This window comes from Trachurus trachurus (assembly GCF_905171665.1).
Source record: "Trachurus trachurus genome assembly, chromosome: 18".
NCBI classification, from domain to species: domain Eukaryota; kingdom Metazoa; phylum Chordata; class Actinopteri; order Carangiformes; family Carangidae; genus Trachurus; species Trachurus trachurus.
The window spans coordinates 6,509,808-6,534,358 of record NC_139909.1 but is presented as its reverse complement, the minus strand read 5'-3'; the positions used below and the strand labels follow the sequence as shown (position 1 = coordinate 6,534,358).

The 24,551-nt window shown below is 40.6% G+C and overlaps 1 protein-coding gene across 1 annotated transcript in view; it reads right to left on the bottom strand.

Annotated features, from left to right (window-relative positions):
- The window catches only part of dysf (dysferlin, limb girdle muscular dystrophy 2B (autosomal recessive)), a 247,009-nt gene extending 243,999 nt beyond the window's left edge, over positions 1-3,010 (bottom strand). The window contains exon 1 of the mRNA XM_083993329.1: positions 2,702-3,010. Coding sequence (XP_083849455.1) covers positions 2,702-2,789 — 88 coding nt within the window. The 5' untranslated portion in view covers positions 2,790-3,010. The remainder of the gene's footprint in view (positions 1-2,701) is intronic.
- Between the last annotated feature and the right edge of the window lie 21,541 nt (positions 3,011-24,551).

Genomic DNA, 24,551 nt, shown 5'->3' with positions numbered 1-24,551 from the left:
CAAGGGACGCCGTGAATGTGGTGACGTAGGGACGAGGACTGTTATGGCGCGTTCAAGGAAACTCGTATTTTTCCGACCGTGAAGTGGTACCAGTTCGATCTGGTACGAGTTCACCGGTCGGAAGTTACGAGTGGCCGTTATAGTGACTTTCACCGGTAAAACAGGTCGGAAAAACACGAGTGGGTTGCCTGGAACGCTACAAAGTCGTATGTTGTGACTTGAAGCTGTAATTTACGATTTCAAAAGCCTGCCTGGAACGCAGCATTAGCGAAAACGACCGGACCACTTACTTCTGCTTTAATGTCAGAGGATGTCCATGTTTTTTTTCTGATAAATTTGTGACTTTAACTTGACAATTATGACTTTTAAACTCAAAAATCAATACTTACCAATGTGTATATTTATATATTGTATATATATAGTATATATATATATATATAAAGATAAATATCTGGCAACCCCGTCAATCAAGATGCACCAGCTCAGATTTCTATATTCTGCATTTTATTTGAACTCGATTTTAATTTGCGAAAGTGAAAGAATAAATACAGTTGTTTAGGATTGTGTGTGGTGTTTTTAATCATAATTTTAAAAAGAATAATAATTATTAATAATTAAAATATTTGTATCAGTCATTTTTTTTTTATCAATTACTTGACATTTCAGGCGACCCCATTTGAATCCCAGGCGACCCTACATGGGACCCGACCCCAAGGTTGAAAAACACTGATATATATAAAGATAAATCTACAGTGTGTATATATATACACATCAGGGATCAATAAAGTATCAATAAAGTATCTGATTCTTTGCGATAGTACAGAAACTACATGACGATCAGACGTGTGGGAATCCCAACTGAAGTTTTGAAGCGAAGGTTCAGTGAGTTTGTGTCGCGGTGCGTTTAATGGAAAACTGATTTTCTTCAGTTAATGTGCCTCAGGTTAAAAAACGAATCATCTGGATCATGAACGCAGCCACATGACAAACAACATCACTCCTGATGTTGTTTACAGCTGGGATGCTGGTTGTTAGCAGTGAGGAGAGGAAAACTTCACAACACTGGTTTTAGTAAACGTTTAATTTCTCTGCTGCCAAAATATGACGCAGCAGATTCAACTGAACGTAAAGACAAAAATGAACTGAAGAAGAAGAAATTCAAAACAAACAATTCAAACAAAGAATTAAAAATGAATCTTATGCGTGGATAGAGGTGATAACGATGGTGAGCTCTGGACTGAAACACATCCTGTAAATGTGCTGAGCTCAGAGCAGAAATGATGACGCAGCAGTTTTCAGAGCAGGGACAGTGTTTCAGCTTTAACCTGATTATCAGATCCGAGGAAACCTGAAGGCAACACTCAGCTGCTCAGTCACTGTGAATCAGTGTGTGTGTGTGTGCGTGTTACAAAAGGGGAACTGTTGTGCAGCAACATGAAGCATATTCTGTGTTTATCTGCTGTGGTTAAACGGCAGCAGGGATGACAAGGGATGAAATATCGGAGATGGACAAATAAGGGTGTGTGTGTGTGTGTGTGTGTGTGTGTGTGTGTGTGTGTGTGTGTGTGTGTGTGTGTGTGTGTGTGTGTGTGTGTGTGTGTGTGTGTGTGTGTGTGTGTGTGTGTGAGAGAGAGAGAGAGAGAGAGAGAGAGAGAGAGACAGAGAGAGAGAGGCCCCAGAAGATAAACTGTCCTGTTACGTACTATAAACACAGCAGCTCAGTCAAACACACTGAGTTCCACACATCTCAGAAGAACATGAAAATATTTCAGACCCTGAATGCATCTTAAAGGGATAGTTCAACATTTTTGGCAAATTGGCCCATTGCCATAATCCCTATAGTCATAGCAGTAGGTTCGTTACCTTTAATTGTTGGTGCAAGCTATTTTTAGAACGGCAGAGCAGAGCCGTGAGCTGCTCAGAGCTACGCTACGGAGGCTCATTATGGGATTTATTGGTTTCCCTCATCAAACTCATCAAATCCAACAACTCCAAAACGCTCTGGTGGACAAGTTGTGACCTGCACATTCACCACGCTATGAGATAATAACACAACGCTACCAGACAGAGTTGTTTTAGAGGGAAATTCATGCAAAACCGCTGATGCGCGTTGACTTCAGGGACAGTTTTTCATCAAGCAGTCTCTGTATTTCCCTCTAAAACAACTCTGTCTGGTAACGTTGTGTTATTATCTCATAGCGTGGTGAATGTGCAGCTCACAACTTGTCCACCAGAGTGTTGTGGAGTTGTTGGATTGTGTATTTGATGAGTTTGATGAGGGAAACCAAGAAATCCCATGAGCCTCCGTAGCGTAGCTCTGAGCAGCTCACGGCTCTGCTCCGCCGTTCTAAAAACAGCTTGCACCGACAATTAAAGGTAACAAACCTACTGCTATGACTATAGGGATTATGGCAATGGGCCAATTTGCCAAAATGTTGAACTATCCCTTTAAAGTGACATGGGCCACAATGAGAGGAGGGGGAGGAGTGGGGGATTCTCCATCATCACCACATCTCTTCTTTCCCCTCTCTCTCCCTCTCTCTGCCCCACCCCAAACAGACTGGCAGAGGATATCCAATAATAACCTCAGCTGTTAGAGAGTCACACTGTCACAGTCTGAAACACAGTTTGCTTTGTACAGTATGTGAACTTTAACTTCTAATCTTTATCTCTTCCTCTCTCTCCATCTATCCATCCCTACCTTCATAGATGACTTGGCAGTACGCATCGCTGATGTCGTCGTCCACCGTTTGCAGACGCTCTGCGCACAGGATGAACACACGCAGCATGGCTCACACACACACACACACACACTGCAGAGCTTTGTCAGATCCCCCCGGCAGACACCATGTGGTCCATATATGGGCGTCAGTGTGTCCAAGATATTATATACAAGATACTATATCCTTAAAATGAGCATTCGTCCTTTAACAGGAAGAGAGAGAAGAGAGAAGAGTGGACGAGAGGCACTGAGAATGAATTAAGGAGCAGAGAGTGACTGGTGGAGCTGCAGCTCTCAGCTGTTGCCCCCTCCTCCCTCCCCCCGACTCTCTCTCTCTCACACACACACACACACACACTCAGAGGGAAGCAAGGTGCACTGGCTGACTCATGCACAACACACACACACACACACACACACTGTCTCTTCAACCACAACTGGCTTAAAGGGCCAGCCCCCAAAAACACACACACATTGCTTCCAGGGCACACACATGCCTTCACACAATCAACAATGCAAACGCTGCCAACTTAAACCAGTGCACGTGGGGAGCTCGCTCTCTCTCTCTCTCTCTCTCTCTCTCTCTCTCTCTCTCTCTCTCTCTCTCTCTCTCTCTCTCTCTCTCTCTCTCTCTCTCTCTATCTCTCTCTCTCACACACACACACACACGCCCTAACAAAGGGTAAGAGTGTGTGTTGTGGAGAATGTGCCTGCTGATGCAGATTTGTGGGGACAGATAACGCAGCAGTGTGTCGTGTACATCCAGAGGGAAATATGAATGAATGAATGCATGAATCAGGTGTGGAGGGGGCGTGGCCACATGCATGGAAGCCCCGCCCCCCTCTCAGCTGCAGCCATTCTTCCTACGAATTCTTGTTGTGTTAAATTTGACCTACTTTTTTTTTTGTATATGTACATGTCATGTGTGTTTCCGTATACGTAGAAACTATACAACCTGGCCTCTGATTGGTTGGTTTTACAGGCCACACCCATTTCTGCTTCAAAACAGAGGTAGACAACATAAGTGCTTCTTTCTGTCAGGAGTTGCATTATTGTTTTTTGTTGTTGTTGTTTTGTTTTCTAAGATGGAGTATTAGGGCCACATTGACAAATAAAAAAATCACAAACTTAATGTTATGACTTTTTTCTCGTAGGAAATGTACGACGTTATTCTCGTAAATGTACGACGTTAATCTCGTAAATGTACGACTTTATTCTCGTAAATTTACGACTGTATTCTCATAATGTTATGACTTTTTTCTCGAAGGAAATGTACGACTTTATTCTCGTATTTTTATGACTTTATTCTCGAAGTCTGTGTTTTTTATTCTTTTCTCAATGTGGCCTAATACTCTGTTGTAGTTTTCTGTTTTCAATGAATGAAACAAATAAACTAAATTTCAGCGTCTTACTTAAGTTTAGGGCTGACCCAAACAATCGTAGCTTCGAAGCTTCGTTCGGTGCCATGGTAATCGCTCATGAAGTCCGTGATCGATTTTTTTTTCCTTTTTTCCTTTTTGACACCAGTTCTTATCGGCTACGATCGCTTCAATTTTGATCGATTTTATGTCCGTGAAGCTTCAATTATCAAAATATGATAATCGGGACAGCCCTAATTCAGTTCCATTCAAGTTCCCATTTACGATTGTAAGGAGGTTGTTGCTGTTGAACTCAAACTTGCACACATCCTGTGCAGAAACCAGACGAGATGACGAGTCCTATAGTGTGAGACAGTGATGTCATCTTAGCTGAGCCTCAGACTTTTACAGATCGGATAAAACCCGTCTGGGCACAGAGCTCTGATGTTAGCAGATGTGAAGACTTTTAGAGCAACACTATGTTATTGTTTTACCTTATGACAGTTGTGAAGGTTAAGATGTGACCTTCATGTGTTAAAAAACAGTTTTTCAACAGACAAGACAGTGAAGGAATTTAAATGGTTTTTAGACGACCCTTGACTCTGAGGTTCTTTCTGATGATTCACTTGACAGGAACTCTGCAACCAGAGCCGGCCCAAGGTATGAGCAAAATACGCAGCACCTGCTTATGGCCCTTTGACCACTAGGGGCCCTCCAAGAGCAATTTACAAAAGGTGAATGTGGCATCTGCATCCTGGCGTTGGTGTGGAATGAACTGAGGGATCGGTAATTCACAGTCATTAGCTAGTCATGCACGGTGGGCAGTAAGTGGAAACGACCACGGCGTCCCAACACCATGCAGTCCCCTTATCTGAGCCCATCAGTGTGAAGATACGCTATTTCTAAGTAGTCTAATTCTATACCTCTGGAAGGCATGGTGATGGTCGGGCCGGACCACTGACAAAACGATACTAAACATTACGCTGCTAAAAAAAAAAAAAAAGAAGCAAGTCCCATCTTCTTTCCGACATGACAGTGGGAAATGTATCTTCATTTCACCACTTTCGTCCACAGGGGCCGCCAAAATCCTAACTAAATGAAAAGTCTGTACAGGGGCTTTAAAAGCAGATACAATGTCTATTGGTTTATTTTGTTACTGTGAGTAGGTGCGATGATATTCACTATATCACTGTGAATATTAAGTGTAAATCCACGCCAGGCTGCTCTTGTAGCCAAATTTGCTTCATTGTCAGATTAAAAGCCAGAGATGGGTAAACACATGCCAGGCTGACAGTAGGGTGATGTAAACAACACTGCTGCAACTGTGCAGCTCTCTGAGGTTTCATGTCTTTACTTCTCTGTGTGGCCAGTAGGGGGAGTTTCTGACTTCTCCATATTTTTCTGCTTACAAGTTTACAAATCTGTTGTCTGCTTCCACTGTGGATTACAATCTAACTACACTAGAAAGTGTATCAGTAATGACAGATTAGAAAATGAAATCAGTTTATAGTAGGTGTGTGAGTAATTAATAATCAGTATTATTCGCAGTAATAGAGGGCCCCAAAATTAAAATTTTGCTTAAGGCTCTGCAACCATAAAGCAAAACAAACTATTCCTCCGCAGTCGGGCTTTAACATTTGGAGGAAAGGAATCTTAAAAGAAAAACAAGCTGGAAGTCACAAGCTCTGTGGAGGAACTCCTGACAAACACTAAAATGTGGAGGTGAAGATGCTTCATGTGACCTTCGTGTGTTAAAACCAGTTTTTCAAGAGAAGGCAGAGTGAAGGAATTTAAATGGTTTTTAAGGCAACGTTTGAGTCTAAGGTCAATTTCACGATTCACTGGACAAGAAAACTGCGACCTCTTCACTTCACCTGATCGCAGCTAAGTGAGTCGGTGAAAGGCGGAGAATGTGCTCTATTTATAGCATGACCCACTGGGCTTCGGTTGAGTCATCAACACATTTTGGGAGTGTGTGTGTGTGTGAGTGTTTATCAGGACACACGTTTCAAATAGCAGATTTACTAGTTTCTTACTGGTTTGTAAATACAAGGTTACTAGGGTTGGGTATGTTACTATATGGGGAAAAAAAGTTGCTGTAAAATAGAATATAGCCTACTAGTTATAATTGTAATGACAAAGATGTTTTTCCATTTAATTTGTTCATTGTTTTCTCTGGTTTTCTGCCACCGCACATTGAAGCACCATCAGGAGCCAGTTATTCTTTTCTTGGTGCAACAAAGTCGCATTGTAAAATTCATTCATGTTTTCTCTACTTTAAATGTCACATTGAAGCGTGCAGCTCACTTCCTTTTCGGGAATGACTAATCCGTCTTTATGTGATGTTTTGTTAGAAACTAATGCCACTCGCCTGCATCTTCCATCGCATCAATAAGAGGTTACTGATCCTCTCTAGGCTACTGTCATTGAATTTCCGATCAAATTATTCCAGAGTTGATGGAAGATGCCTGAAGGAACGGACCCAACCTGATACAGCACATATTAACAAAAGAAATAAAATGTGTTAATACAAAGAGATTTTATTCTTTTCAACAGGTTGTAATATAAAGTGTCTGATTGTCACAGAAACATAACATTCAAATAACCCTCACTACAGTCTAACCTAATCTAATGAGAACTAAATCTGGTGGAGATGCACGGAAGCGTATTGCATTCACTTGAATAAAAAAAAAATCTTATTTTTTGTTCTGTTTTTTGAGGTAATTTTTTCCCCTGTTTTTATGAGCATTTTTTTCTGTTTTTCATGCTAATTTTTTTCTCTGAGATACTTTGAAATCTCGCGAGAACATCCAACCTGCAAGACTCCCATCTATGGTGACTCCTGCTCCGCACATATGCCCCGTCTTCAACTTTCTATACCGTACCGGGTCAATTAAGGTGACCTCATGTGATATAGTTACACACAGGGTATGATACTCCTGTTATGTTTTAGACTTTATCCTTCTATTGTAAGCCTGTTGCTCAATGTAGCAGGGAAGGAGTAGACCATGGACTGTATATAAATGAGGAATAGACGAAAAACAGAAAAAAATTACTCAAAAGAACAAGGAAAACAATAGCCAGAAAAACAGGAAAAAAAGATAAGTCAGAAAAACAGGGGAAAAAATTACTCAAAAAAACAGGGAAAAAAATAGCCAGAAAAACAGGAAAAAAAATTACTCAGAAAAAACGGATTTTTTTTTATTTTCATTGATGTGAATGCAATACGCTTCCGTAGAAATGTGACCTCATCAACTCATCAATATTTAATTTAATCTAATCTTTATTTAAATCTCGAGGAGTCTTTGAGGGCAGACCTTCGTTTTCAATGACAGAGAAAAACTAAAAGGCACACTCACAGAAAAACGACAACAACAGCTGACCAACACCATTATAATGAGTTGCATTCAAACTGATCATGGTTCAATGGAGCGTTACGTAATCACTTGGACGAGTCGGGGAGTTTGTGTGTGACCAGTTTGGTAAATTGCTGAGGTAAAATGGGATGTGTGCTGTTAAAACTGTACCAGTGAATATCTCTCCTGATGGGTCCATCCCACCTCCTCATACAGAGCACAGTGATACTGATGAAAATGCAGCTGAAAAAACTCCTGAAAACCAGCAACAGATTTTCCCTGTAGAGGTAGACAGACTTTCAAAGTGAGTCACCAAGGGTCTATGTCACAGTCGTGTTCAGGGAGGTGCTGCTCAAGAGGCGCAGGGTGCTGTCAGCTGACAGGCCTTGTTGTACCAGTTCCTCTTTCAGCTGGAGAAGGGGAAAAAATGAGATTGTGATTGATTGTGGTTGTCTGAGTATAACGGACATGGAAAGAACTGGCAACATCACTGTTATCGCTGCATGGTGCTTATGGAGGCAGACATTACTTTGAAATATTACACATTAGCCTCTAGTCTAGTCAAAACATAGTATGTTCCATATGTTGCACAGCTAGTTGCAGCAGGTACAGCTATCTAACAATATTAGATGAGAAGAAACTCACTTGTTGTATGACAGTGTTCCTGATGTCGTCATCAGATAGTGGAACTGAAGAGGTGATCCTTATTCTCAGACCCAAGACAACTAGATGAACAATGACTCAGCATTATACAGAAGGCCAGTGTGTCACAATGTGGTTTTCTTTTATATACTGAACATCCATCAACACATGACTGAGTAGGATTTGATACTCACTCTGATCTGTGCTGTTTACAGGGGCAGAGCCAGTTGCTGTGGCCGGGGGAGTGGTTGTAGCTGGTGTGGGTGTAGTTGCAGTTGTTATTGGGGCTGTGAACAGGAATCAAAGTCAAACATTGATCCTTAACATCATCAAAGCTTTGGATTGAGATGAGTCATGATAAAGACAAGTCAAGACTGGACTGACCCTCTCCAACTGTCACAACGACACATCGAAGCTCCGAGTGATACGTCCTGTTGTCTGTCCTGAGGGAACAAACCAACACAGGAACTTTGTAACTGTTTTTCATAATCAACAGAATTAGTTAAGATAGATTTTTAGTCTACAGTGTTTCTATTTATTGGACAAGAGACTGACGTGTTGGATGACTGGATGACAAAGCAGACAGGATGGCTCTCTCCGTCCTCGCCTTGGAAAGGTGTCCAACTCAGGGCGTACTCTCCTACCGTATTTGTGTTCTCTCTTTGTATCTCGATCATGTTGGATGGCCCGCTGAACAGCAGCTCTGTGATACTTTTAAAAAGGACAGAGAGGGCAAGGTTCTGTTAGCTAACTTAACTCAACAAATGGTGGAGCGCAGGTTTTTCCTGATCAAGTGAAGAGTTGGAAGTCTTGTTTTCTTGTCAAAGAGGGCAGGGGTATTTCCCAAAATCTGAGCTTGTTATGCTAAAACTGAAACAGCAAGGTACAAGCCCAACAGACGTTGACACACAATGCATTGTAGAAAGTCTTCCATGTATGTCTTTTGGCCCTGAATGCATCTGTAGCTGTTAATATTCAACTTACTGTTCCTACAACCACTGGTTTTCTTTTGACTTACGAAGAGGAACTTGCCCCGGCCCTGATGATGATATAAACACCAACACCAACAGGGGCGTACAGCTGAGCTCCGTGAGCTGGGGTTGGAGACAGGAACCGGGGCAGATAGACTCCATCTGTGCAGGACGGTGCCGCTGGATCCACTGGAACAACAAAGAAAATGTAAACGTCCATGAGAATGGTGTTTGTACCATGGACGCATTAGGGGAGGAAGTTTCTAATGCTGTTCAACCATCTAATAGTCAGGAGTTAATATTAGGGTTACATTCCCCAACTGGACAGCGAGTAAAAGACTGAAGTTTGACGGTACACTCACATTTCCAGTAAGTAAAAACCTCTTAGACATAAAGTTGCCAATGTAGCAAAAGCAAAAATCCAGGCTGTGAAAACATGAGCTCTTACCCCGTAAAACAAACTGGACAGGTATCTTGCTGATAGCATCATTTGTAGTTTTCACCTCCTGTGAACCATTAGTCTGAGTCAGGGTGATGTTCTGTCTGGGGAAGTCCTCCATCACCAGCTGGACGGCGTACGGACCTTCATCTGAGCTGATGGTGGGGCTGAATGACAGCGTACACGACTGCAAAAGGATTTTTTTTTAAAACACAGTATGTGTACATGAGCAAACATTTTCTCCCAGGCGATAAAATGCAAGATGGTACAGTTAATTTGGAATGAAACGTATTCAAGTCCTTCTGCCACTACACTATAAGGCTGGTTACTCACTGACGAGAGGTTGAGGACAGTCGGTGGTGTGCAGGGGTTACATTCAAACAGTTGTGTGCTTCCATATCTGCATCTGACCTCGTCTCCATCAGGGTCAAACGCCAACAGGTTGAAATCTCTCTGACAGTTTGAAGGAACTCTGAGAGGAACACAGGAACGCATATGTAACCCTCTTCATTACTCCCCATGTAAAGCACAAGTCCATAGAAATTGTTTAAATATGGATGTATGATTACTGACAAACAGGGAGGAGGCTTACCTCACAGCAGGTATGATGGTAGTCTGTGGTGATGTGTTGGCTTTGCTGGTGTCTGACCGGTTTCTCAGTTCAACCGTAGTCAAAGCTCTCCATGATGTGATGTTATTTTTGATGTCATCGATCCAGTTACCACTGTCCACACTTTGGTCAAAGGTCACAGATCACATTAGTTATACTTGTTCTGTTCTGCAGCACTGATCATTGGCATTAATCATCCGGATATGTCAAGCACGGTGGGTTTCATTTAATTTAGAACATTTTCAATTTTGATATTCAAAGTTAAATTTTAAAATGACTCTATTTTCACCCCTATGACACAATAGATGGAAAGAATTAGTAAATTTTGCAGATTCATGACGTACTTACCTGAGCTGAAAAGGAGCGTTGCTGGGGACCAGCCGAGTGGACTTTGTCTCAGTCTGGCACCACTCGCCATTAGTGTTTTCCATGTCAACAGTAGTCACTATCAAACTCTCAGTCCCACAACCGCCACTGTGGCAACTCCAAGTTAGTCTTTGACAACTATGAAAGTTTGACTTGTAGCGAACCACCACCTGTAGTAAAACAGTGAAGACATGCTAAATAATGAAGTTCCTCTGATAGAGGCATTTTGCTTTTGTTTGTGATCCTCTCGATATTCAAGACCTCCATTAATCAAATGATTCTATGTTCTCCTTTTTTTGCTACTTTTATTGTTTTGTTCATTATCTTTACATTTATCTTCCATTGTTCTTTTTCTGAGGACTTGAATTGAAATGAATTTCTTTCCAACATGTAAGTACAATAAGGCACAAGTTTGTATGTTGAATGTTATGAAATAACATAAGCAAGTCATGTAACAAAAATCCAAGATTGTCAAAACATAATCAATTCATTTGTTGTACATATTCGAAAATGTATGATGTCATTGATCCAGTTACCAACCCCACCCCAACCCTTTTCCATCAATCATTAATAAATCATTTATCCAGCTTCCTTAAAGACAGAAACATCAAAGTTAGACTTACATTCATGTACATTCACTCATCCAATTAACATAGCAAAAATCATTTGTGGCTACTTTATGATATATATATATATATATATATATATATATTAGGGATGTCATGATTACTTGTTTTCACAATTAATCGTGGTATTAAACGCCACAATTATTTAATCGTAAAGATTCCCAAAAACCGTTACTTTCACAAAAATTTGATGTTGGAACCTTATTGGCAGATGTGCACAAAAATAATGATAAATGCACAGATATTGGTCCATTTAACTAACGTAACATTGAATTGGTAGGAATTTAAATGTTAGCGTCTCATTTTTAATTAAAAAAAAAAAGCAAAACAAAAAACGATTATAATAAATGCAAACATTTGGTATAGATAACAATTCATGACCTGAATATTTCAAACATTTCCCCTGGGGATTAAGAATTGGTCATATATTAATAGATACTTGAAACATTTTGTGTAAACAATGAGTAATGTAATTATATTTTGACTATATTTGATTTTACACATTCGTAGTGTTGTGAAATTAATTAATGCATAATAATCGTAGTACCGTGATTATTTCTCTGGCAATAATCGTACCAAGAAAATTTATAATCGTGACATCCCTAATATATATACACATTTGTGTGTAGATTCACCCTTCTATTATAAATATAATCATGTTTTTGTACTTTCTCTTAATGTTTGGTCATCACCTCAATTTATTATTCAAACTGTTTCATAGTTTCACACCACATACAGAAACACAAAAACTTTTCCTGGTAGTTCTCACTTTGACCTTCTTGAAATCAAACAATTCCCTTGAGTTATATTTTCTCTCTCTGTGACTGAACATGTCCTGAATATTTCCTGGTAGTTGATTTTTTAAACAATTTCTACTGTTTTATATTGTATTTGATCCATACATTTTAATAACTTTGACCATGAAAACAATAGGTGTGTGTATGATCCCTACAACCATTTCTTAGCATTAACAGAGATTGTAGACTTAAAATACAGCATTTACTGTACTTCCATACAACACTAACATTACCAAACTACTGTGAAATTAAATACAAATAACAATAACTGTTGATGAAACTGTTATTCTAATGCAACAAATAAAAATAAAAATAAAATAAAACAAAACAAAACAAAACATACCTCAACAGATCCATTTGGGTAAATGTTATTTGGGTGGTAGGTCATCACTGTCCCTAGAAAATGAGAAGCCTGGGTGCTGCCAACGAAAAGCAGCAGCAGCAGCACCAGAGAGAGCGACATGGTGAACGGATTAGTCTCTCTTCGCAAAGACAGCAGTTTAATACCAACGCTAACACCTACAAGAACAACCCCCCCCCCCCCCCCCCCCCCCCCCCACCCACCCCTGCTGCTTTTTGTCTCTAGCACTTAAGACGTCTTAGTTGCCAATCAAACAAGCAGACCTCATACCAGAGCCATTCTGGTATGAAGTAACGTCTTGTGTAATGGGTTAAAGGATTGTGATCAATGTCGACAGGTGTTAAAAAGGGGAGTAAAAAGAATGTTGTTGTCTGAAGCACTTGTCTGCTCTACAGAAATGAGATTCACTTCTAAACAGAAGGCAGAAATCATCTGTCTTATCTCACTCTTTCATCAAGAACATCAATGTTTTCTTCTGAAAGCTGACACGGTGGTTTCTGAAGAATCCTATGAGTTTTTGTTTAAGTATTTATGTTCACCTGCCTGCCTCCAGCTCTCCCAGGGGCCACTGAGAGGCCACTTCAGAATTCCTCCTTCAGAAACCTCATAAAGCTGATTAAGAGTCAAGAGCAAGTGCAACATACACTACCGGTCATGAACGGTGCTTTTTGTGCTATATTTGTTTTGGCTAGGCTTCCTCATACGAAGTTGGGTTCTGCTTAGGTTCTGTGAGCTCTGTCAGAGAGGCCGACACTCTACATTCAAGTTCAGGCTTAAAAGGCTTCCTCTATGACAGAGCTTTTAGTTAGGGCTGGTTCAGGTAGCTCCGAACCATTGAATAGCTATGCTGCTATAGGTTTAGACTGCTGGGGGACACATCAGGTTACATGGAGCCCTCTCCTCTCCTCTCACACATTTTGAGCTGTCATTATCTTTATCTTTATCTATTGCACTTTGTAGTTTGGCCTTGGTGTCTCGCACTCTCTGTTTCCACAGATCCACTGGAGCTCCATCTCTCTGCACCAATTGCCACCTAGACACCCAAACTGTTGTTTAACCGACCTGCCTGCCATTACCATGAACCGGTCTGCCATCCAGTCCTCCCATTAAGTTGGCTTGCTCTCCCTGCCTTCCCTTTCATTTCCATGTTTTGCATATTCTGTGCTATAAACTGTTTTCTTGTCTGTATACAACATCTATTGCATGTCTGCCCGTCCTGGGTGAGGGATCCCTCCTCTGTTGCTCACCTTGAGGTTTCTCCAATTTTTCCCTGTTAAAAGGGTTTTTTTGGGGGGGGGTTTCCTCAGTCGATGTGAGGGTTAAGGATGTTGTTATGATGCCATGTAAAGCCCTTTAAGACAAACTGCTTGTAAAAATGGGCTATACAAATAAAATTGCCTTGCCCTGCCTTGTTTTAGACCTCCTTTGTCCCTATCATCCATCTGTTTCGTCAAGTGAATCAAGGTTTTAGGAACTGTCACGGTCATCATCTTCCTTCGCTGTACGTTTGCCAATTCCATCATCTTTCTTTCTTTCTTTCTTTCTTTCTTTCTTTCTTTCTTTCTTTCTTTCTTTCTTTCTTTCTGTCTTTCTTTCTTTCTTTCTTTCTTTCTTATTCTCTCCAGGTCTTTGACTGTGTTGTCTTTAAAACCAATCTCCAAAATCTGGGCTTGACTCAGTTCTAACCCTTGTTCCTGTACAGGTGGGAGCATCTCTGATGGCGTTTCTATTTCTGTCTCTGACTCAACAGTTTTTGCAGCAATGGCCTCTGCTGACACCTTGTTGTAAGTCTTTTCCACTGCACTTGCTGTGGCTTTTGCTTTTTGATAAGGATGAGTCTTTATACCCACCCTGACAGCTGCAGGTGATACCACCTTTTCCCTTTCGAATGCAGCAGAAGACGATTGAGTCCTACCTGAGGATGACATATTAGAGATCTTGTTTTGCTCTGTTGTGCGTTCTGACCAGAGGAGCAAGGGGTTTAAAGAGACAGCGAAGAGGAAACTGCAGACGTTTTACCTACACTGGCAGAGGATGGGGGTTAAGTGGGAGATTTGTTAGATTCAGATGAGTCCTTGGTCTTGATGTGTCTGAGCTTTGTCTTTCTTTTCTCCGCCTGGAAGAGGAGGAGGACCTCTGGTGGTCTTCTGTCCTGTACGTAATCACCAACTTCATCAACTGTGACAAAGTCCTCCAAGTTTGAATTTGGCTCATCAAAAAAAACATCAGTAAAGTCCTCTTGACCCTGGACAAAAGAAGGAATCAATCTCTGACACAACTAAATGACAATTTCACTTATTTGTTTATTGCAAACAGCTTTAGAAAAATACTGTCGAAAAAGAAAAAAATGCTTGAGCTAAATCTGGGAAACACCTATCATTGGTGGTAGAGGAACAGTTAATAAGTAAGTAAGTAAGACACAAATATAAAATGCTTCATTAAAAAAACACAGAGGTTGATTTTTTAAATACAACAGGTGACAACAAACATTGCTGGTAACATAGGATACACTAGTTATAATTTTAAATTCATAGATATTTTTCCGCCTAAATTGGTTACTTCTTTGTTTTCTCTGGTTTTCCATCAGGAACTAGTAATTATTTTCTTAGAGCAACAAAGTCATTCATTCATGTTTTCTAAACTTGTGTCACATTGAAGCGTCAGTTCCTTTCCATGGAGCGACTAATCCACCTTCATATAATGTTTTGTTGGAAATGACACCCACCTGCATCTTCCATCACATCAATTAGAGGTTACTGTTCCTCTCCGGAGAGGGTGCTGTAGTTGAATTTCCAATCCGTGTTTTTTAAAATGACTTTACCACCAAATCAAATTTTACAATAAGGAATTCTATCATAATTTAATTTAAAGGAAAATGTGTGGATGAAATAATCAACAGTTTGATATCAGATGGTAAACAGAGCTTGGGTGCTTAAAGCTAGAAAATACACATCAATAAGAAATGGAGGAAAAATCTCTCCTTATAAAGGTTCTGCTGCCCCTTAACATCTTGTAATTTAGGGGCCTTTCCTGCGTGTCATTCCCCCTCTCTCTGCCTCCCCATTTCCTGTCTATCTCTACTGTCATCACTATCAAATAAAAAAGCAAAAAGCCGAAAAAATATACTTAAAAAAAAAAAAAAACATCTTGTAATTTACTTCCCTGTAGGGGCAGCAGCAGGTTACTGTCTCTAGCAGCTGGCTCAACGCCACATCTGCCATTTTTGTCATTTTTGTTGGCTTGGCGATGTCCATCTCCTGTCTTGTCTCATCAAGCCAATGTGGCAAGCAGCATTGTTTGGATGGTTGTGCATGTTCTTTGGAAATAACGCTGAGGTTTTTTTAGATTTGATTAGTGCTTGAAATGAAGCTGGATCTTGAATCACCTCATCAACATGAAAATTTAATTTAATTTGATCTTTATATAAATCACCTTCATTTTCAATGACATCGAGAGCACAGAGAAAAACGTAAAGACGAATGAAGCACACTCAGAAAAATGACAACAAAAAACTTATCAGCTAACCCTAAACCGAACTATTAAATTGAGTTGCATTCAAAGTGATCATAGTGTATTGAGTTTAAGTCTAAGTTGTAAATTGTTCCAGGTTGATGCAGCAGATAAACTAAGAGCATTTGGTGTTTGTCTGGGGGAAATGGTTTGGTAGAACAGGTTGGGTAGTTTCTGTGTGACCAGTTAGGTTGAGTGATGTGCCCTGGTAAAACTGTACTGGTAGATGGACTTTCAAAGTGAGTTAGCAGGGGTCTATGTCACAGTCGTGTTCAGGGAGGTGCTGCTCAAGAGGCGCAGGGTGCTGTCAGCTGACAGGCCTTGTTGTACCAGTTCCTCTTTCAGCTGGAGAAGGAAATAAAAATCAGAATGTGATTGATTAATGTCTACCGAGCTATGATGGGTATGGAAAGAACTGGTAACAAGACCGTTATCTTCTAAATAATCAGAGGTATTCATAGAGGTGGAGGCAGACAGTACTTGAATTTGACTACATCACACTTTTTAATCAACAAGCTGTGTTATTTTTTCATATATTGCAGAGCTAGCAGGTACAGCTACTGAATAATATTACATGAGAAAAAACTCACTTGTTGTATGACAGTGTTCCTGATGTCGTCATCAGATAGTGGAACTGAAGAGGTGATCCTTATTCTCAGACCCAAGACAACTAGATGAACAATGACTCAGCATTATACAGCAGGCCAGTGTGTCACAATGTGGTTTTCATACTGAACATCCATCAACACATGACTGTGTAGGATTTGATACTCACTCTGATCTGTGCTGTTTACAGGGGCAGAACCAGTTGTTGTGGCCGGGGGAGTGGTTGTAGTTGATGTGGTTGGAGTGGTTGTGGTTGGTGTGGGTGTAGTTGTAGTTGTAGTTGTAGTTGTAGTTGGTGTGGGTGTAGTTGTAGTGGTTGTAGTTGTAGTTGGTGTGGGTGTAGTTGTAGTTGGAATGGTTGTGGTTGTAGTTGGAGTGGTTGTGGTTGTAGTTGGAGTGGTTGTAGTTGTGGTTGTAGTTGGTGTGGGTGTAGTTGTAGTGATAGTAGTTGTAGTTGGAATGGCTGTAGTTGTAGTTGGAATGGTTGTGGTTGTAGTTGGAGTGGTTGTAGTTGTGGTTGTAGTTGGAGTTGGAGTGGTTGTAGTTGTAGTTGGAGTGGTTGTGGTTGTAGTTGTAGTTGGAATGGTTGTGGTTGTAGTTGGAGTGGTTGTGGTTGTAGTTGGAGTGGTTGTAGTTGTAGTTGTAGTTGGTGTGGGTATAGTTGTAGTGATAGTAGTTGTAGTTGGAATGGCTGTAGTTGTAGTTGGAATGGTTGTGGTTGTAGTTGGAGTGGTTGTAGTTGTGGTTGTAGTTGGAGTTGGAGTGGTTGTAGTTGTAGTTGGAGTGGTTGTGGTTGTAGTTGTAGTTGGAATGGTTGTGGTTGTAGTTGGTGTGGTTGTAGTTGTAGTTGGAATGGTTGTGGTTGTAGTTGGTGTGGTTGTAGTTGGAGTTGGAGTGGTTGTAGTTGTGGTTGGAGTCGTAGTTGTGGGCGATGTGGTTGTGGTTGTAGTTGGTGTTGTTGTAGTTGTGGTTGTAGTTGGTGGAGTGGTTGTAGTTGTAGTTAGTGTAGTTGTAGTTGTAGCTGGTGTGGTTGTAGTTGCAATCGTAGTTGTGGTCGTTGTTGGGGCTGTGAACAGGAATCAAAGTCAAACATTGATCCTTAACATCATTAAAGCTGTGGATTGACAAGACAAGTCAAGACTAGACTGACCCTCTCCAACTGTCACAACGACACATCGAAGCTCCGAGTGATACGTCCTGTTGTCTGTCCTGAGGTAACAAACCAACACAGGAACTTAGTAACTGTTTTTCATAACATCAACAGAACTAGTTTAGATAGATTTTTAGTCTAGTTTAAGTGCCTCTACAGAGGTTTCTTTAGGCTTTAACTTATTGGACAAGAGACTGACATGTTGGATGACTGAATGACAAAGCAGACAGGATGGCTCTCTCCTTCCTCGTTTTGTAAAGGTGTCCAACTCAGGATGTACTCTCCTGCTGCAGGTGTGCTCTCGCTCATGTTGGACGGCCCACTGAACAGCAGCTCAGTGATACTTGGAAAAACAAGGAGAGCAAGATCTTGTTACCTAAGTCAACAAATGGTGCAGTGCAGGCTTTTCCTAAACAAGAGAATGTTTGATGACTCAGATTTCTTTGGAATCTTGTTTTCTTGTTAAAGAGGGCGGGGATATATTTGCTGTTGTTGCGTTTGTGGTCTAACAACATGGCAAAAATCTGAGCTTGTTACGCTACAACAAGCTCAACAACCTACCACCAACAGTTGTGACACACAATGCATTGTAGAAAGTCTTCCATGTTTTCTCTTGGTCCTGAAAGCGTCAACATTCATCAACATACTGTTTCTACAACTGCTGCTTTTCTTTTAACTTACTTGGAGGAGTTTGCCTGGGCCTTGATACTGATTTCCAGGGACTGACCCACAGGGGCGTACAGCTGAGTTCTGTGGGCTGGGGTTGGAGACAGGAACCTGGGCAGATAGTCTCCATCTTCGCAGGACGGTGCCGCTGGATCCACTGGAACAACACAGAAAACGTAGACCTCAGTGATGGCGGCAGAAATCTTCGTACCATGAACGCCTGAGGGGAGTAAGTTTCTAATGTTGTTCAACCATCTGACACACGCAGCTGTTAAATGATATGGGGCTCATTTTACTGGGTTTCCACAAGTTTTCTTTAGGGTACTTTGTCAGGCACAGTGATTATCGTTCGACAAGCACTTTGGTCACTGTTTTAGCACAAGAAGTTATAATAAGATCTCTGAGCAGCACAATGTCTTGATGGAAGATTCAACGCTAAAGGGAAGTGAAAAGCTAGTAAAAAAATAAAGTTTGACGGTACACTCACATTTCCAGTAAGTAAAAACCTCTTAAAGATAAAGTTGGCAAAGTAGCAAAAGCAAAAATCCAGGCTGTGAAAACATGAGCTCTTACCCCTTAAAACAAACTGGACAGGTATCTTGCTGATAGCATCATTTGTAGTTTTCACCTCCTGTGAACCATTAGTCTGAGTCAGGGTGATGTTCTGTCTGGGGAAGTCCTCCATCACCAGCTGGACGGCGTACGGACCTTCATCTGAGCTGATGGTGGGGCTGAATGACAACGTACACGACTACAAAAGGATTTTTAAAAAACACAGTTTGTGTACATGAGCAAACATTTTCTCCCAGGCGATAAAATGCAAGATGGTACAGTTAATTTGGAATGAAATGTATTCAAATCCTTCTGCCACTACACTATAAGGCTGGTTACTCACTGACGAGAGGTTGAGGACAGTCGGTGGTGTGCAGGGGTTACACTCAAACAGTTGTGTGCTTCCATATCTGCATCTGACCTCGTCTCCATCAGGGTCAAATGCCAACAGGTTGAAATCTCTCTGACAGTTTGAAGGAACTCTGAGAGGAACACAGGAATGTGTAACCCTCTTCATTACTCCCCATGTAAAGCACAAGTCCATAGAAATTGTTTAAATATGGATGTATGATTACTGACAAACAGGGAGGAGGCTTACCTCACAGCAGGTATGATGGTAGTCTGTGGTGATGTGTTGGCTTTGCTGGTGTCTGACCGGTTTCTCAGTTCAACCGTAGTCACAGCTCTCCATGATGTGATGTTATTTTTGATGTCATCGATCCAGTTACCACTGTCCACTCTTTGGTCAAAGGTCACAGATCACATCAGTTATACTTGTTCTGTTCCTGCAGCAGTGCAGCATTGATCATTGGCATTAATCATCTGGATGCTATATGTCAAGCGGGTTTTATTTAATTTAAAACATTTTCAATTTGGATATTCAATGTTAAATTTTAAAATGACTCTTTTTTCACCACTATGACACAATAGATGGAAAGAATTAGTAAATTTTGCAGATTCATGACGTACTTACCTGAGCTGAAAAGGAGCGTTGCTGGGGACCAGCCGAGTGGACTTTGTCTCAGTCTGGCACCACTCGCCATTAGTGTTTTCCATGTCAACAGTAGTCACTATCAAACTCTCAGTCCCACAAACGCCACTGTGGCAACTCCAAGTTAGTCTTTGACAACTATGAAAGTTTGACTTGTAGCGAACCACCACCTGTAGTAAAACAGACAAAAAAGACAAGCTAAAAAATAAATTTCCCCTGATAGAGGCATTTTGGTTTTGTTTGTGATCCTCTCGATATTCAAGACTTAGATTCCTACATTAATCAAATAATTATATGATCTCCTTTTTTTGTGCTTTTATTGTTTTGCTCATTATCTTTAGTCTTATAGTCAATTAATTTGTTGTACATATTCGTGAGTGAGAAGAAGCAGTGCTTATTTAATCCCGCCCCTTCTCCATAAATCATGTATCCAGCTTCCGTAAAGACAGACACATTCAAGTTAGACTTGCATTCATTTATCCATTTAACATGACTGAAATCATTCATGACTTCATGAGAGGTAAATGATAATATAATAAATATTGACATAGTATATAATAATAGGGAGCAATATTAGCCTCCTATATGGTCATATATATTTCTATATGTTTACATTCATACACTAGAACATATCTAGTGTTGCATTGTTTACAAAAGAAAAATATAAAGTCAAGTCAAGAAAATGTGAGCACTCAGTCCCATAAGACACCTTCATCGCTGTACCTCTTAAGAATTTGGTTTTTGCACTTTCTCCGCTCATCATTCAAACAGCACATACAGAAACAAAAAAACTTCCGGTAGTTCTCACTTTGGCCTTCTTGAAATCAAACTATCCCGTGAAGTTATATTTTCCCTCTCTGTGACTGAACATGCTCTAAATATGACGTTAGATATTGTATTATACGCATAAAATTTCAATAACATTGACTGTAAAAATAATAGATTTGTATGATCCCTAAACCAGCTCCGATAATTATCCTGACTGCTCTTTTTTTAATAAAGAGAGATTGTAGACTTTAAATACACAATCTACTGCACATCATCACAGAGATACTCTTATTACAAATTACAATAACTGTTGTTAAAATTGTTATTTTATTGCAACAAATCAAAAATAAAATAACAAGCATGATAGAACATACCTGGACAGATCCATCTGAGAAAGTGTTTTTTGGATGGTAGGTCATCACTGTCCCCAGAAAATGAGATGCCTGGGAGCTGCCAACGAAAAGCAGCAGCAGCAGGAGAGAGATCGACATGGTGAACGGATTAGTCTCTCTACATAAAGACAGCTGTTTAATACCAACACGTACAAGAACAATCTCTGGTTCCACCACCCACTGTTTTTGTGTCTAGCACTTTGTTGCCAATCAAACAACCAGAGCTGTTCTGGTATGAGGAAACGTCTTGTGTAATAGTTAAAAGATTGTGATCAATGGCGACAAAGGGGACTAAAAAGAATGTAGTTGTTTTAACCACTTGTCTGTTCCACAGAAATGAGATTCACTTGTAAATAGAGGGTAGAAACTATCCGTCTTATCTTACTCCTTCATCAAGAACATCAATGGTTTCTTCCAAAAACTGACTAGACAGTCTCTGTTGGGTGTGAAGCATACTATGACTCTTTGTTAAAGCGGTTATGTTCACCTGCCTGCCTCCAGCTCTGGCAGGGGCCACTGAGAGGCCTCTTCAGAGTTCCGCTTTCAGAAACCTAAAATCCTTATTACGAGTCAAGAGCAAGTGTAACATACAGTACAGGTCACGAATAGTGGCGGCTACATGGTTGTCTAGGTTTGTTGCTGAAAAATTACAGTTTGCTTCTTATGCGTTTTGTATTTGCTTTGACTGGTAACATCTTTTTTTCAAAATTAAAGCAGAAGTAAGCAGAATGTTTGAGTTAATATAAGTCTTAAATAGTTATATCTTCAGACAGCAATCACTTATATAGAGTGTTTGGTCTGAAACACGGGTCTGTCAGTCACTCTGCTCTGCTGTAAGCCAAGGAGTTTTACAACTTTCCTTGTATCCTACAACCTTTATCCAATGAGGAGAGAGAACGGCATAAAGGGGCGGTCCTCTCTGTGTGTGCAGCCAAGGGATGCGCGTGAATGTGGTGGCGTACGGACGAGGACGGGGACTGCTAACTCCATCGGCTGACAGGAAGTTGGCCAAAACAACCGGATCGCTTACTTCTGCTTTAATGCAACAATTCTTTGATGCTGCAAATGTTGTAAGTTTGGTCACTGATGCAGAGGATCAAGCCCATTGATGTCCTGAATGAACATGAAAAGTTGCCTTTAAGCATTGTCTTGTCTCAAATGTTATTTACTAAAGCTTCCTCACAGTCGGCTAACAAACAAAAAACAAAGAAACATTTTGTGTCTGACAGGTTGACTCGCGGGTGGATCCTTGGTTCTGTTTGCAGGTGTGTGCTGGTGAGTGACAGGTCATACATGCAGCAGTTTTCCTTCCTGTTCTCAAGTGATTTGGTGGTTTCACTCACCATCAAAGTTTCTGATCATCAATTGAATCAAGTATCTCAAACATTTCTTGTTTAGTAACGTCACTGTCAAGGTTGTTCAAAGGGTCGTCTTCTTTTACACCAGGGCTCTCTGTGTCTTTGGAGACTTTGCATGACTCTGTTGAAATCATTTCACCTTTGACCTCCTCAGATTTGTTCCCTGCTTGAATAACATCTTCTTCAGGCTGTTGTTTTACTGTAGAACTGTTACCTTCAACTGAGCGGCTGTCCTCTAAACCTGTTGTGGCTTGATTTTCAGTAGTGCTGTCGATGATTTGAAAGGAAACATCCATTTCCTTTTCATTGCTCCCCTCAAGGTAAGCTTTGCCTTCATTTCTGACACTGCTTAAGGCCTGTTTGTCCAAGGCTTCCTCAAACAAAGTTGGCTTCTGCTCAAGTTCTGTAAGCTGTGTTTCAGAGCTGCCTCCTTTGTTCCCATCATCCATCTGCTCATCCGTTTCGTCAAGTGAATAAAGGATTTGGTAATTGTCACTGTCATCATCCTCCTCCTCTGGATATTTGTCAACTCTATCATCTTTCTTTCTGTGCTTCTCTCCAGGTCTTTGACTGTGTTGTCTTTAAAATCAATCTCCAAAATCTGGGCTTGACTCAGTTCTAACCCTTGTTCCTGCGCAGGTGGATGCATCTCTGATGGCGTTTCTATTTCTGTCTCTGACTCAACAGTTTTTGCAGCAATGGCCTCTGCTGACACCTTGTGGTAAGTCTTTTCCACTGCACTTGCTGTGGCCCTTGCCTCTTGATGAAGATGACTCTCTTTAGACCTTGACAGCTGCGTGGGGGATAACACCTTTTCCCTTTCGCATGCAGCAGACAGCAGAAGACGATCGAGTCCTAATTGAGGATGACATATTAGATGCTTTGACTGGAGATCTTGTTTTGCTCTGTTGTGTCTTCTGACCAGAGGAAGGGGTTTCAAGAGACAGCGAGGAGGAAACTGCAGAGGTTTTACCTACACTGGCAGAGGATGGGGATTTAGTGGGAGATTTGGTAGATTCAGATGAGTCCTTGGCCTTTTTTTGATGTGTCTGAGCTTTGCCATTCTTTTCTCCCCCTGAACGACTGCCTGGGAGAGGAGGACCTCTGGTGGTCAGGGCTTCTGTCCTGCATGTCATCACCAACTTCTTCAACTGTGACATAGTCCTCCAAGTTGAAATTTTGCTCATCAAAAAAGCCATCTGTAAAGTCATCTTGACCCTGGACCGATAAAAAAGAAGGAATCACTCTCTGACACAACTAACTCATTAAGATATAATTGACAATTTGCCTTATTTCGTTATTGCAAACAGTTTTGAAAAATACTGGCAAAAAGGGGAAAAAAATCTTGAACTAAATCTGGGAAACGCCTATCATTGGTGGTAGAGGAACAGTTGATAAGACAAAAATACAAAATGCTTCATTAAAAAAGAAAACAGAGGTTGATTCTTAAAAAACAACAGGTGACAATTTGTGACAAGTGAAATTAAACAAAGACTGCAAGTCATGCTCAGGCAAAATGCAAGTCAACACTACAACAATAAATTCACCTGTAAGGTTTTCATATATATACACATACATATAGTATAGTGTATATATATGAACCTTTGCCACAATTGTTAGCGAAAAAAAAAAGAATCATTTAAATTCATAGATACTTTTCCACCTAAATTGGTTACTTCTTTGTTAGGGTCCGGGCAGCGCAGCTGACAGGACACTATTGTATTCCTAGGAATTCTTCTTCTTCTTCTTCTTCTTTCTTTCTTTCTTCTTCCAAGGAAGTCATACTTCCCATGGGCGAAAACTCACCAAACTTTGCACAAAGGTTCAGTCCCATGCCAGATTCACTCAACTCCAAGGACATGTGCCCCCCCCTCCAAGGGGGGGCACAATAAGCGTTTAAATTTAAAAACTTTAAAAATTCCTACCAAACCAACGGTAGATGCTACAGTGTTGAAACTTCACCACAATGTAGCCTCAATACTGCTGAAACTTTTGTCCACTTAAACTTATTACAAATTATGAAGTCCATCACTCTGTTTTTTTCAATAACTGTAAAACTTTTAAAATGTATCTCCTCCCACAATTTTTGCTCAATTGACACCAAACTTGCTACAGAGCATCTCCAGACCGTCCTCCACAAAACTTGTTTCTCGGATTTTTGATTAAGCAAAAATTGAGCCTACAGTGCATGAAAACGTTTGACTGCAAACAGTACTGTAAACATATACCATCAAATTCTTGATAAATACATTTTCAATCTTCCTGAAAAAAAATGACAATATTCTGGAGTCATGGTTGATGAAGTTTGGC